At 39.1% G+C, this 16,142-nt stretch overlaps 1 protein-coding gene across 3 annotated transcripts in view; it reads left to right on the top strand.

The window, feature by feature from the left end:
* Nucleotides 1-16,142, top strand: part of SMARCA2 (SWI/SNF related BAF chromatin remodeling complex subunit ATPase 2) — a gene marked incomplete at both ends in the record, with an annotated part of 188,879 nt that overhangs the window by 44,619 nt on the left and 128,118 nt on the right. For all 3 annotated transcript variants that reach the window (XM_080709568.1, XM_080709567.1, XM_080709566.1), the window contains 3 exons: nucleotides 9,343-9,396; nucleotides 13,144-13,274; nucleotides 13,481-13,538. In XM_080709568.1, coding sequence (XP_080565694.1) covers nucleotides 9,343-9,396; nucleotides 13,144-13,274; nucleotides 13,481-13,538 — 243 coding nt within the window. The remainder of the gene's footprint in view (nucleotides 1-9,342; nucleotides 9,397-13,143; nucleotides 13,275-13,480; nucleotides 13,539-16,142) is intronic.

The following is a 16,142-nucleotide window of genomic DNA, read 5'->3' as shown; positions in this document are numbered from 1 at the left end:
ATTCTGATTAGGCCACATACAGACATCAACAAAATGTCTTCCTTGGAATTGTGAAGATTGAGGATCAGTAGCATTTTAATCATTTATTCTCTGTGCTGAATAATTGAACAAAATGTTTTTCAAAAAATAATTAATTTCATGGCTCCTGAATTCTCATACCTATTTCATAATTAAGTAGGAGGAATAAGTGATTGAGAAGGTGCCTTCTTGCACCTGCTTTCTTTAGTGTGAGATAGCTTACATTATTGTGAAGATGAGTGAGGGGTGACTCAGGGCTTGGATTTAGACATTTTGTTGGTGAAGAATACATCATTTTCATGTCAGTGTACCATTATAGACTTTGCAAAATTCCAGCTCCCAGTTTCTGATTTAACAAGACATTTTCAGAGTTAGAGAGGACACATAGAAAGGATTCTATGGTATTCTGAAAGTGTACCCCTCTAATGGAAGTTTTTCTTTTTCCTAATCTAGGGGTATGTTTTGCAGAGGTTGTCAATGTTGGTAGTTTTGGCACTAAAGTTCTTCACATTCTATATCTATCCATCCCTTTCTTCCTCTTTTTTTTTTTTTTTTTTTTTTGGTGGTACTGGGGTTCCTGGAAGCCCTTCTACTTCCGGGCTACACTCCCAGGCCTATTTTATTTTTGGAAACAGGGTCTCTCTTAAACCAGCGCTGCTGGCGCGATCCTCCTGTCTCCGCCTCCCAAGCGTGGGGATTACAAGCATGTGCCACCACGCCCGGTGCTCTTCCTCTTTATTTATTTACTAATTTATTGATTTTTGTGTGTAAGGTGGGGGTTATTAGGTACTGGGAATTGAAACTGGGGCATTCTACCTCTGAGATACACACTTAATCCTATTTTATTTTGAAATAGATCTTGCTGAGTTACTGAGGCTGGCCTTGAACCTGAGATCCTCCTGTCTTGGCCTCCTAAGTATCAAGCTTGTCTTCTGCATTTTTTTAAAATTAAAATCCAATGGTCCTAGCTGGGCATGGTGGTGCACACTTGTAATCCCAAAATTTTGGAGGCTGAGACAGGAGAATCATGGTTGGAGGACAATCTCACCTACTAAGTAAGGCCCTTTGCAACTCAGTGAGATCCTGTTTCAAAATAAAGATTAAAAAACAGGGGTGGGGTGTAGCTCAGAGGTAGAATGCCCCTAGGCTCCATCCCCAGTACTGGGGAAAAAAAAAAAAAAAAATATATATATATATATATATATATATATATATATATATATGTGTGTGTGTGTGTGTGTGTGTGTGTGTGTGTGTGTGTGTGTCCAGATTTGAGCTTTTAGTTTATAAATAATAGATTCCTACCATAGTAGGGAGTTGTACCATCATGGATGCAAATGATTGTGCCTATATTTTTATGTTAATCTCTGCAGAGCAGGACTTGTTACAGTATCTCTCAAGTTGCTGCCTACTCTACAAAATCTGTAATTTGGCTCCTTCCAAATTCATGCCTTCAGGTTTGCTAATAGCACTTATTCTTTCTATCTTGTGCTTTTCATTCAACAACTATTAACTTAATGCTTGCTGTGAGCGTAGAGAGTGTGCAAGAGAGAAAACAGAGAGATGTAGGCATATGTTAATCAAACATTCACCTAAATATATAATTATAAACTGCAATGAATGCCAAGAAGGTAAATTGGGAGTCAAATTGGAGGTAGGGTTCAATTTCTTGGCAAAGGAGTAATGGCTGCCCAGGCAACCAGTCTATTTTGTGAAGATCTCTGAGCATCACCCAATGTTTATCTCACATGATTAATGTGAAGAAATTTTACTTTTCTTGTCAGCCTCCTTCTCTTCCCTTTCATGCTTTGAGGATGTCCAGCATGTAAGCACTCTGTGCCCTTAGCAGGAATAAGGAGAAAGGTCTGTCTTTTCTTCCTGGAATGTCTTGCTAGGAGAGGTTAGATAAAGAAGGAAAAGAAGGGAAGAAAGATAGAAGGAAGGAAACCAAGGCCCTTCCTAGCCCTTCCTGGACCCTGTCTCTTTCATGAGGCTTTAAGACTTAGTTCAGAGTGAATTACCTCATTCTAGACGCATCTTTATTCAAGCGCAAAGGAAAAGAATGCTTTCCAAAGCGGATTTCTTGATGCTTTGGCATATCTGGAGTTCTTCTCCCCTCCGTTAGACGGAATGATTGAGAGTCACTTGTCCCAACTTCTCTGTGGTGGAGGAAACTTCTGTGTCTATACATTAAGAATTCTGGTTGGTTCCTTTAAGCATTTCCCTCAATATTATGCTGTACCTGTCCACATTTAAAAAAAAAATAAGCCATCAGTACACCTTTGTTTTGTGAAAATCTGCATTATCTAGTGAAGAATAGCCTTGAGCTGCTCAGAACACTTGAAGGACAACTTCACAATACAGACAACCCTAAGAACCATGCCATTGAAGGTGAATATGGTTGACCTTGAGATTTAATTGGAAAAGGATTACTTTTTACTTTTAGTGTTAAGGTAGTATATGCTTAAAAAAAAAGAGAGAACATTGCCCAGCATAACAGAGGAGTCCTTTTGTTTTTCTTGGGAGATTTGTTATGTTCACTGTTGCTCTTGAATAATAGGGTAGGTTTTCTTTATCCTGTTATAACCTCATTTAATTCTCTCTTCTCCTTATTAGGAGCATTTTTATGCAGTATATATTTATAAATCATTTTAAACTTCTCAGCCTGATCTTTTATTATTGCCCTTAAAATGAAAGAAAAAGAAGTAAACTCTATGTATCTACTTAAGGGTCAGAGGAGGAATAATTTTGAAAGTATTGAAATATCACATTATATGAAACCAATCTCTGTAGTGTTTCAGGATGAATGTGCTGTTATGTGCATTTAGCATGACCTTGAGGTCTCCATTCTGTCTGGGTATTCTCTGACATCCACAGGGTGGCTTTAGGAGATAAAAGAAGATGGGGCTAGATAAAGCCACCAGGAATATATAAATGGAGTTGAACATGACATGGTGATATTAGTAAATTGGATCACTGTCCACATCATGTTGGCATGCAACCTTTTGTATTTATAACTGTGTAAGAAAACCTAATCATACTACTTTACTATTATTTTCTTGTAGGCTATTTTACTAGGAGCTCTATTACATAGTACTTTAGTTTCTCAATCTGTTGAAAGGGTGACAGGAACAGTTATTTGCCTCAATGATTTGTTGTGAGAATTACATGGAAAAGTTTATTTAAAGCACAAGAACACACCCTATAAGTATACAGTAAATATTAGTTATTGTATCAAGCAATTCTGTGACATAAAAGTGGAATCATGTTGTTAAAATGGGGTTGTGTTTTTTGGAAAACAATTTCTTTTTATCTTGAATAAATATTTTTGTGGTATTGAATATATAAAGTTGCTACTTTTTTCTAATTGAGGATCAACTGGATATTAGTGGGAAGATTTTTTTTAGGACAGTGACAGATTCTTGACTCTTAGTGCCTTCAGAATAAAAATAAAAATTTGTTGTTTTTAGTGGACTTCTGTATACCACTGGGGAGAGGTGAGGGAATGGGGTGGAAAGTGGGGAAGGGCTAAATAAGTGATGTGTCCATTGTATGCCTCTCCCATCTTGCACCTTATTAAGATGTCTGACTACAAAGCACCAGTAAATAAAATAAAAAGAGAATTTTTTAATTATATAGCATCTAATTTAGAATAGTTCTTGGTGATAACAAGGTATTTCACACAGTTGTCTGTAGGGTACATTTTTGCTTAAGCAGTAGTCAAGGGTTCAAGCCCGAAAGCATCCCACCTACTGCTCAGATGTCCAGCCATTTCAGGAGTTCAGTTTCCAGGGCTGTGTGACATCAAGCCAAAAATAAATATGTAAATCTCCCTTCCACATCTCTCAGTGGATGCATACAAGCAGAACTGTGCTCTTGTCATTTATTTGTGACATTTCTTGAAAACTCATGATATTAATACGTGTGCTCAGGGAATCCTTGGGACAGTACTCTGCCAGATGTCTTTTTCATTGTGATGTTGATTTTTTTCTAACTGTTCTTCTCAGCTGGGCATGGTGGCACAAGTCTGGAATCCTAGTACTTTGGAGGCTGAGACAGAAGGATGAAGGTTTGAAGCCAGCCTCGGCAGTGAGACTCAGCAACTTAGCAAGGCTCTGTTCCAAGTTAAAAATAAAATTGGGCTGGGAGGATACTGAAAGGTAGAATGACCCAGGGTTCAACCCTCAGCACCACAAACAAATAAACAAAAATATTTTATCTCCCTCTTTCTCTTTTTGACTGTTATTATAAGTTAAGCTCAGTCCTGCAAGGGAAGCCTTGGCATGATGTATTTTTCTTTTTTTCTTATTTATTTTAATTTTTTATTTGTGCATTGTAATCATACATCTCAATGGGATACAAGATGGAAGAGGGATACATGCACATATACTCATTTAGCCGTTCCCACTTCCAACCCCATTCCTATCCCCTCCCTCCTTCTCATGTTTGGCTTAGTGATTGACTTTGATGTGTTTGTGAATGTATATCATGTACATTAGGAGGCATGATGTATTTTTTAATGAAGTGATAGAAAATATGTTTTCAGCCTTCATAGACACATAAAACATCAGAAAAGCCTGTTGGCATAATTTTCAGTGAGAAAAGCATCAAATAAAACATAGGAATCTTATTGAGATATTTGTTTTTCAAATCAGGTTACTCTCTGATTTTTCTCAAATTTTTTTTTTTTTTACCCAAAGATTGCATAGTTCATTGCAGCTTTCTTCTGCAAGACTTTTATAGGCAAAAGAAAGACTGTAAGGTGGTTTTGCATATTTGAGTGTAAAGGTTATCAGGTAGTAAGAGTCAGCGCACACGGTGGTGTTACAGCCATTGGATGTATATGATAGTTCAGTGTCCAAATAGGTGAAACCAGTAGTTTGAAGCAGAGTCCTGTTTAACTGGATTGACCAGTTACCAGAGTCAAAATGTTCCCATTGGTTTTTTTTTTTTCTTAAGACACAATCCAAGTAATGTGCAAACATGGGTTAATTTGATATTCCCAGGTACTTTTTATTGCCTGATCACCTATCTGAATGCTCAAAGCTCCACTTAAGTGACAGTAAAAATAACCCAAGTGGTTCCTGTAAGCTTAGGTTTCCAGTGAAGCAGAATGAGTCCTCAAGGTGCCAGCATACTCGAATGTTGTTTTGGCCGATTATAACAAGACCTGCTGGGGAATAAAATGCATTTACTTTATAACAGATTATAAGATATTTGGAATAAGACCATTTCTTTATAAACTGAGGGTGTTTGTAGCCCAGTGTTGTAGTAATTTAAGTAAAGTGCCTCGTCAGAATCTGTTTTCTTGAATTCAGGTTACACAGAATTTTCATACTTAGGGATTCCCTTCCATCTACGGCCCTGTTACTCATTATTTCGTATACAATCTGCATGGAAGATAGCTGCGTTCGTGAACTTTCCTCAGTGGAGTATCTGAATGGATAATGATCTTGGGACTTGGGAACCCAAATTGTCTTTAGTATGAGTGATTTTTAGTAATGAGTAATTTTTCTTACAAGTGATTTCTATCATATGTTTCCCTGTACATGACTAGGTTAATTACACTCTTTCCCTACCTACATGAGCATAATTAGTTCTAAATCTTTTGTAGATAGGTAGAAGCCAATGCAAAGTATCTTCAATCTTGATTAATGAATGAATTACAGTGTTTTGTTTGGGTTTCTTAAATCAAAGAATCTAACCATAGGCATCAGCCAGCAATAGTGAGAGCATGTGTTTGTGAGTCTGTAATACAGATAACTCCTGTGAAAATTCTCATGTGGCAGCTAGGTATGGGGGCACATGTGTGTATCTTAGTACTTGGGTGGCTGAGATTGAAAGATCACAGGTTCAAGGCCAGTCTCAGCAATTTAATAAGATTCTCAGCAACCTAGCAAGATCCTGTTTGAAAACAAAAATAAAAAGGACTGGGAGAGTAGTTTAGAGGTAGAATGCTCCTGGGTGGTTCAATTCCTAGTATCACACATAAAACAGACAAACAAACAAACAATCCTCAAGTGGCAGGAAACACGGTAGCAGCTGCCCCATTAGCACCAGGCCAATTCACTGGGGACACAGGTAGCACTGATCACAGGGTCTTCTGTAGAAATTTGACTAGGAGAGAGGTTTTTTTTGTTGTTTGTTTGGTTGGTTTTTTTGGTGGTACTGGGGTTCCTGGAAGCCCTTCTACCTCCGGGCTACACTCCCAGACCTATTTTTATACTTTTTTTTATTTGGAAACAGGGTCTCCTAAGCCAGCGCGCGCAGCTGGCTTCGAACCTGCGCCATCCTCCTGTCTCCGCCTCCCAAGCGCGGGGATTACAAGCGTGCGCCACCACACCCGGCGGGGAGAGAGGTTTTGATTTTGTTTTGCTTTGTCTTTTATTCAGAGACAAAGCATCAGCTTGATAGGAAGACATAGATTTGTGAAAATACACCAACCAGAAGTCACCAAGCTGGAGAATCTAGAGCCTAAGGGGAGAGGGGGCACCTCTTGCCTTAGATAGACTGCCACCTGGCTACTACCTCTGATAACTACGTAGGAGAATTGGGTCTAGGGACAGGGCATGCTTCAGAGAGGTCACACAGAGCCCCAGTTCAGTGACAAATTGTGTGTGTGTGTGTGTGTGTGTGTGTGTGTGTATGTGTGTGTGTGTGTGTGTGCTCTTAACTGCTTTATGGTTTGCAAATACATTGCAACTGCTCATGACAATAATAATAATCAGTGAGTATATACTAAGTATAATCAGTGCGGATATACTAATAGTAATTCAGCAGGGATATGCTAAGCAGAAGGCATTGTTCTTCATGCTTTCATTCTTTCCCTTCATTCACCAAATATTTATTTAGTGACTTCTAAGTGCTAGGCACCCCTGCGGGCATGAGAATGCCTCAATGAGCAAAACAAACAGAAATCCCTGACCTCATGGCCCTGCGAAGGTGGTTTTCAGATAATGCTAGAGCCAGTCTTAATTACAGACATTAAAAAAAAAAAAAAGAAGTCTTGGAACCACTGTTGACTTGGAACCTAACTCTGTTAGGTTACTTACAGAGATGAACACTTTTGACATACATTACATGGAGTGCTGGATTGTGCGTATTTGAAAAGTGAACTGGTCCTGAAGCAGCCTGGGTCTTTTACTGTTCCTGTTTTACCTAAAGGGGAACTGAGACACAAAAGGAAGCAGATGTGCTCAAGATCCCACAGCCCAGGCCTCTTGCACTGAGTCACAGGGCTGGGATTCACACTCAGGTTGTCTAATTCCAGAGCCAGGTGCCTTAAACTTAATGGGGTTTTGCTTCTTGCATTTGATACCTAATAGAATTAAAAAATAGGTTAGGAGGTTTTAATTAATGAAAAGGCCCGATTATGAAGCCATTGTTAGATAACACTCTGGCTAGTCCACAGTATATTCATAGGAAAATATCCTTCAGAATCATTTTCATTCTGTTCATTTATGGTGCTTCAAGCTTTTTAATGTGCTGTTCATTGAAATGGCAATCCAGTTCCACTTGCTAGATATTGGAAATTGGCCTTTTCGTTGTCTCATTTGATTTTCTTTGTTGGCCAAATTTGTAGCTTATTTCTGGTTCGTATGGAAAGAATGGTGGGATTAATTGACTTTCTCCCCTTAATTAAAACTGTCCCTTGAGTACAGTGCTTGAGAAACCTAGACACAGAGCCTTCAGTGGCTGGTGGCAGGGATGTTTTTTTTTTTCATCCATGAGCTGAGGGTTCTGTCATTATTTATCGTATCCCTCGCCTGTAGAGAGGGCCTGGTGCCCTTCAAAGCCCATCATTCCTTTTGAGTTTGTAAATATTTTAATTTTAGGGTGGCATAAACAGAAATTAAATTCTTGGACAATCATAACCAAATGGAGTATTTCATTTCCTGCTCTTTGGTAGAAGTTACATGTTTTATGCCTTGTGCCTTGGCCTGCATGCATACATGTGGGTTTGGTAAGAAATTTACATTATAAAAGAATGTGAAAATTTTCAAAAATTTATGGAACCGATTTTCAGTACGGACAAAAGGCTAGATTTTGAACATTAAACATTTTTCATTAGTGTTGTTGTATCAAGATATTATGAGTTATTCTCATGAAAGGCAAAGATATATTAATGGAATCAATGTCTTAAGTAAATGAAGTTGAGTTAATATTGATTCCATATCATTGTGTATATTTTTAATTAACTAAAGAGCCCTAGGGAGGAAAGCTCATTTCCTTCAATATCTCGATAATGGAAATAACTAGAGTTTTTCGCCCTCATTGTATTACATAAAAATACTACAGCTTTTCAGGAACAAGTTTAGAATCGAGATTCTGTAAAGGTGATATAAATATTTTACTTATCAGAGAGGTTATTATAAATAGAAGAAATTTCAGCCTGCCTTGTACATATTACAGATGAGACACTCTTGGGTCTATACAAAATGTGACATAAAGTTTGCTTCTCATTTAGTTGTCCTTGAGGTATCTAGAGGTTAATGGACTAAGATATTGAAATATTTAAGACATGGTAGATGGCAAAATGTTTCATGAGATCACAGTATCTGCATCCAGTTTCCCCATATATACACTGTGGAAATACTATATATTACAAACACCCAGTGAATTCACAGAAGTTTGGATTGTTTTATATTTTTACAACCCAGGAGCAGTTCAGAGTTTATTCTTGATGGACATTTTTAGAATGCTATTCTTCATTGCTGATGAAAACTTGCTTAGGGAATAGGAAAGTTGAGCTAATTATGTCAGGATTTGTCTTCACAGTGCCAAACACAAGAAGGATGTTCACATTCTCACTGCTGTCTTGGTGTAGCCAGATCTCAAGCTCTTTGGGTCCCTAAAGAAACAATCTACAAATCTCTAGTGTGCTGGCCTTGAATATCATCTGGCTTTAAATGACTCTGCAAGTTGTGAACACAACACAGGCTTTGCCTCCGGTAGCATAGAACAATAAAAGGCATTTGCTACACATTGTGGCTCACACCTGTAGCCCCAGGACTTGGGAGGCCTAGACAGGTAGATCGCAGGTTCAAAGCCAGTCTCAATAACTTAGTGAGATCCTCATCAACTTAGCAAGACCCTGTTTCAAAAATTTAAAGAAGGGTTTCGGCATGTAACTCAGAGGAAGAAGGCCCCTGGGTTCAATCCCCAGCAGAACAAAAATAAAAATAAAAAGTCACCAACACTTAGCTTTGTTAGATGATGGTAGGCAGTAAAGAAATACTGTCACATACCAGAGAGTTGTGATGAAGTCCTGCCCTGTCCTCCTTGACTCACACATAACATTTGATGTTGGTTGTTGTTTTGCAGAAGGCTGAAGAGAATGCAGAGGGTGGAGAGTCTGCCCTGGGACCAGATGGAGAGGTAAGGGAAGCTGTACCCACCTTACCAGGCTCTGCTGGACAGAATCCCCGTCATACCATGCAGCACCCGTCTCTGTGTATACTAATTTTATTTTTAGTCAGCTAATCATTTTTAAGTAAAAACAGTAGTATATTAGAAGTGGAAAATTAGAATACTACAAAAGGGGTCAGTGAAAAGTAATCTACTTCCATCTCAGATTACCAATCAGTTGATTGGTAGTCTTTGAAGTTTCTTTGTGGACCATCCCAGAAATTTTTTGTGTGCAGTTAGTCATATAGTTGTGAATATAAAAGAATCTGAAGTAATTCCATAATTGCATTTGCTCAGTAGATAACACAGAAGCATAAAGGATGACCCATTTTCCCTAGTTTATTATTAATTTGATTTTATAAAAATATGTAAACTAAAAAGGTCACATATTTGATTGATATATTTTCTTGATAACCTGGTAGGCTTACAGTAGAGTTTGTAAGTATAGATGTATAAGTATGCATCTTAAATTTCCTTTTTAGTATTTCTAAAATTTTCCTAATAATGATAATTTTATCTTTCTCTCTATTGTGATAGTGGGGATTGAACTCAGGGATATTCTACCTCTACATTTCAACCCTAGCCCTATTTTTATTTTAAAGCAGGGGATCACTAAGTTACTGGGGGCTTCTTTAAGTGTTTGTGGTTGGCCTCAAACCTGTGACCCTCCTATCTTAGCCTCCCAAGTACTAGGATTACAGGTGTGCGCCACCAGGCCTGGTGAGGATACAATTCTTATGGATTAAATTTTTTTTCTTTCTGAAATGCATCTGTTGCCAGCAATTCATAATGAGAAGCTGCACCCCCTGAGTAGGACAGGAAAGAAGTTTGTTTCAAACCACCTTCTTCCTTTATGTTCTGATAAACCTGCTTAAAAGATTGGGATAGATGAGGGGATTGCCCCTTCCAATTCCAGAATCACTGTACACACGTGTCCTATTATGAACTCACGAAGCAAGGGTGCAGGAGGAAGGCTGAACCACTCTTCTATGTAGAGACCTCTTGAGAATGTTGCCTAGCCACTATAATCTATCTCGAAGGACGGAAGGAAGGAAGGAAGGAAGGAAGGAAGGAAGGAAGGAAGGAAGGATGGATCAGGAAAAATATCTAATGTGTAAAAAATACAGGAAGAATACTATATAACATGTAAAAAACAACTCCAGTTTGCGAAAGCCAAGCCTGACCTAAGCATTCATCGATACCTCAGTCTATAATTAACAAGCACGTGAGGAAAGAGTTAACATGCTAGGGTCATAGTGGTTTTCTTCTCTCTTGAGAAAATTAGCTCCTCATCTGAGGCCTGTGACATATGCCTTTTTTTTTCTTTTTAATTTTAACATGTGTAAGTTCTATTTGCTGGAGTTTACAAAGTGGACATCTTGCTATTTATTTTGAAATAACATTCTTATTACTCTTCTGTGCTTATTTAGTGCTTTTGCCAACGTTCTAATTCCAGCAACTGTGATTTCCAATTTTCTTTGACATTAGCAATAAAACAGGCTCTATTAAAATAGTTCAAGATATGATTTTTTTCCGAAGGAAATGATAGCAAACAGTGGATTTCCTTCTTTATCTTACGAGTGTAGGGATGACCTTTTACATTAATGAGCAAGAAGCATCACATTGCCATGCAGAGTAATGGTGCTCAAAACTGTTGTGTTAGCCCACAGAAAAGAAAAGAAAAGAAAAGGCAGCTGGGCATAAGCATTTTCTTCTTATAAGGTTATTTTTGTGAATTATCACTAATATATTGATTCTTATCCTGAAGGTGCTACTGGGATTTATTTATTTATTTTGGTGGTACTGGGGTTCCTGGAAGCCCTTCTACCTCCGGGCTATACTCCCAGACCTATTTTTACATTTTTATTTGGAAACAGGGTTTCTTAAGTCAGCGCGCGGCTGGCTTCGAACCTGCGCGATTCTCCTGTCTCTGCCTCCCAAGCGCGGGGATTACAAGCATGCGCCACCACGCCCGGCACTACTGGGATTTAAAAAAATTTTTTTTGACATTATCCCATAAGATAAAGAAGGTAACTTTCAGCATACTGTTTTTCCTATGATTTTTGTTTAACTGGAATAGTATATTATATGGAAATCCTAATTATAGCTGAGGGTGTTTCCTATATAGAGAGAGTGGAGGTTTTTTTACCACAAAACCAACTAAGAGTAATTTAGGGAAAATTTATTTGAAATCGTGAATTGCCTAAATATTTTATTTTATTACTCTTCAAGAAATAGGTAACTTGAAGCAGTCGCAAATCAAGCTTTTCCAAACATCTGACCTGGAGATCTGCTCCTAAAAGTTGGTCACCCAGTGATTGGTGCCACTCACTTGCATAGGATTGCTTCATTCCCAGGCCTTTTAAGACAGTTTGTCCTGCGGACTTGGCTAAATACAACTGCTGAGATTTCATTTGTTTTCTTAATTTTCCTAGCAAGCCATTTTTTCAGAGTCTGGTAATGAGCTTCGACTCAGCCTTGGTCAATTCACTACCTCGCACAGAAGTGTGTCTTTTCTCTTTATAACGTTCCAAAGTACAGTGGCAGAGTTACATACCTGGTGATTTGGCTTGGGATAAAGAATAGGACAGAAGCCAGAGGAGGCATAAATGATATGGCACAGACTATGGCACCTTTCCTTTTTCTGTTCTCTCTGAAACCATGGCTTTGTGGTAATGACCTTACCGATAGTTGAAGTTTTAGGGGTTTTTAGTTCTAGACAACCAAGATGAACTCTGCCTCCTCTAAATGAGAACGGAACATAGTACAGGTTGAGGTTCCCTTATCTTAAATTCTTGGGCCCAGAAGTATTTTGAATTTTTTTAATTATTCAAGATTTGCATTTAAAAATTAACATTTCTTGGGGAAGTTTAAACACCCACATTCTTTATGTAGTATGTACATCTCATACACATAATCCAAAGGTAATTTTACAAAGTATTTTTAGTTTGTCTGCATTTTTTAGTACAGATTGGAAATCCCTTATCCTGCATGCTTGGGCCCAGAAGTGTTTTGATTTTTTTTTTTCAAGATTTGCATATACAAAGTAAGATTTCTTGGGAGTGTAAACATGCACATCTTTTATGTTATATATACATCTCAGATGCATAATCCAAAGGTAATTTTATATAATATTTTTAGTGTGTCTGCATTTTGAGTGTGACTTGTCCCTTGAGGTCAGGGGTGGAATTTTCCAGTTGTGGGGGTGTCCTGTGAGTACTCGTGAAGTTTTGCATTTTGGACTTTGGGCTTTGGGATGCTCAACCTGCAAGAGGATATTGGGTAACTCATCAGGTCTCCAGGAAGAGTGGAGAACCTGACTCAGGGCTGTGTCCTCTGTTATACTGTAAACCTGTTTAGTGAAGACATGGCTGCTCCTGGGGCAGATGGCAGCCTGGCACACCCTCGCCACTTAATGAGCACTGCTGCTGCTCGGGTTTGCCCTTCTCTGTGTCCCTGTTGGTCCCCGCTTTCCCAAACCTCCAGCTTCTAACTCAGACACTTCAAGTGCATTGTGTTGAAGGGCTCAGGTCTTGTGCCTGCACCTTGGCTTCCAGGGATGCTGGCATTTTCAGTTACTCTAATGGAAGGTGGCCTCTCATTTTCCAATGAGCCATCCCAGATGCTGGGAAGCCCAAAAGTTAAGAGATGTCCAGCACAGAAATGAGCAGGATGTCTGAACAGCCAGCAATGACATGATTTCCCCCTTCTTTCTAGCCTATAGATGAGAGCAGTCAGATGAGTGACCTGCCTGTCAAAGTGACCCACACAGAAACCGGCAAGGTTTTGTTTGGACCAGAAGCACCCAAAGCAAGTCAGCTGGATGCCTGGCTGGAAATGAATCCTGGGTACGACACAAAGCAGCATTACTGGTGTTCTCTGTGCTTCTTGGAATTGGGTGATCCTTGTAAAATCTTCAGAACTGCATTTGCTGAGACTTTGCAAGTTTCTATCCACATTTGTCATCTGTACATAGAACAAGCTACTTAAGTCATGTGTGTCTATATTTCTATATAATTTAAAGAACTAAGCCTCATCTTCTCCTTTTCCTTAGTTACGAAGTTGCCCCCAGATCCGACAGTGAAGAGAGTGATTCTGATTATGAGGAGGAGGTATGGATGTATCTCTGCTTGGGGCTCACTGCCTTTAACGTTAATTTGGGAGGGAACTTTTTTCTTAATGTAGGCCTGGTCCCCAAATCCCTTCTACATCTGGAATTGTTTTTCAGGTAATGATGAGGGCTGAGCATTGTCAAGAGCACTGAAAGACATGCCTACTGATACCATGATCCCCTGAGGGATCCTGGCTGATGGGGAAACTTGGTAGATTCTAAGTTCATTTGGGACCAACGAAAGAGAAGCGGGCATTCAGCTGGAGATGGTGAAAAGGGCTTCAGGAAAATTGAAGATGAAATATTTTCAGAAAGAAAGCCTAGGTCCCCAACTGGTTCACACTGAAAGTTATCTGCTTAAAAATTTATCAAGTACCCAGTACTGAAAATAAAAATTCTGAAGTCCTTTAGGCCTTAAGAGTTTATTTGAAGTTTTAAGTCTGAGAACTGAGATATAAAGGGCAGTGTGGGCTGGGCTTAATGAGTTGATTGACCCTCTTGATTTCTCTAAATGTGGTTCTTATTTGAATCCTTGGATATACCTGTTACCCAATGAGAATCACATCTCAGTCTCTCTGAAGGAATGCTTAGCATACCTAGAACATAAAGTGGGGCTTTTATATTACTTTTAGTAGAAATTAAGAAATAATTGCTGGGTGTGGTAGCGCACATTGTAATCTCAGTACTTGGAAGGCTGAGACGGGAGGATCGCAGCCTCAGCAACTTAGTGAGACCCTGTTTCCAAATCAGAAATAAAATCAGGCTGGGGATATAACCTAGAGGTAGAATGCCTTTGGGTCCAATTCCTAGTACCACGAAAAGAATGAAAGAAAGGAAGGAAGGAAGGGAGGAAGGAAGGAAAAGTATTTGTTAGACCAATTATGAGATATTTAACTTAACAATTACAAAGAAAAGAATTGAAAGAAGATTTGATCTCCTTTCCTAGAATATTGTTAATATTTAGTCAGTAAATCCGATGTTTCCTGGCACAGAGGACTCTTAAAGTTTGAGTGCCATGGTAATAGGTGCAAGACCTGGTAAAGCAGCCTTACTGATAATTGCTTACCAGTATTTTATGACAATGGCTATTTTCCTTCTATTTTTGGATCTTTATTTTCAAAATTAACCTACCATGAACATTTACAGCTTTTGAAAAAATAACAAAAATCGCATTAAAAAGGCATAACCACTAAGTAGCAAAAACTTTTTTGGGGAAGGGGAATACTGATTTTCTTCCCTACCTGCTCTTTCTCTGTGTCTTGTTTACTTGGAAGAACAAGTCCATAAATGGTGTGCTGGAAGAATTTTCTCTTTGACTAGGAGCCACAGAGGGCAGAAGTAAAATTAAGTAGGCAATTTAACCAGGGATGTCCCCTGGGACTGCCAGCCACAGACAGCTCCAGGCAGCTGGCAAAAGGTGAACTCTTACCAGTGGACAGGTGCCCTGGGTCACAAAGCAGCTCAGTTGACCTATGGTACAGCTTTCTTTGCTCACTTAGGACATGAAGGTGTGCTGTCCTGAGCCATCTTCCACTTGCAAATGGCCTGGCATCATCACCATCCTTTGATTTCAGCATTGCTACTGGGCCAGTTCATATTTTTTTCATACAAGAGTTATAGAGTGCCTTTTGCAATCCCAATATCTCCCTAACTTCTACATATGATGGAAAACATACAGCCCTTGATTTTTGGTAACTGGCTAATCTCACATCATGTTCTTTAGCTGCATCCATTTTTTGGCAAATGACACAATTTTGTTCTTTCTTATGGTGGAGTTGAATTTAATTGTATGTATACCCCATAGTTTCACAATTCATGCATCTCCTGATGAATGCCTAGGATGGTTCCATAATTTGGCTATGGTGAATTGTGCTGTTACATAGTGGACAGATGGAGTGGTTCTAGGGGAGAGAGGCAGGTGGGAGGAAGGAGATTTGATGAAACACTCCAATAGACGTGATGTGCTTATACAAAGTTATCAGTGCATATTGTGTACAAGGAAGGGACGGGAGTGAGGTGGGAGCCAGAGGGCCAAGTGAGGCTCACCAAGTGCCGTGTGCACGCATATCTCTATCACTCTGAACTTCAAGATGAAGTATGATTATAATGTACCAATAAAAATTTAAAAGAGAGATATGCAAAAACATGGTTACCTTTAAACTTGCTTTTAATACCCAGGTGAGTAAGGGACATAATGAATGTTTAATGGCATTATCAAACTGGTCAGTGAAATGTGGTACCTAGTTGAGGAGTAGGGATTTAATGACTCCTTCACCAAGTTAGTGACACTTTTCATCTAAATGTTCAGGAATGTGTGCTGTGAAGCAGCCACAGAAAACAGTGTTCCTCTACCCAGAACACACTGGGGCCCACAGGGTCATGAGGGTATCTTCAAAGAGAGCAGCTTTAGGAAAAGGAGAATGTTAGATTTCTACAATCCGCCTTTGGACAGAGGGATATAGAACTTCACTAAGAGAACAGATAGGGTCTTCAGGACTCTGTTAGCTAGTGATTCCAAATATGCATCTTTCTGCAAAGTATGCATTTTCACATGTTTATTCTCAGGAACAAGGGTCTAGGGGGTTGACTCCCTGCCCCCCGCCCC

This window comes from Muscardinus avellanarius (assembly GCF_963383645.1).
Source record: "Muscardinus avellanarius genome assembly, chromosome: 13".
In the NCBI taxonomy this organism is placed as follows: domain Eukaryota; kingdom Metazoa; phylum Chordata; class Mammalia; order Rodentia; family Gliridae; genus Muscardinus; species Muscardinus avellanarius.
Note: the sequence above shows the minus strand (reverse complement) of the source record. Positions and strands in the feature narration are given on the sequence as shown.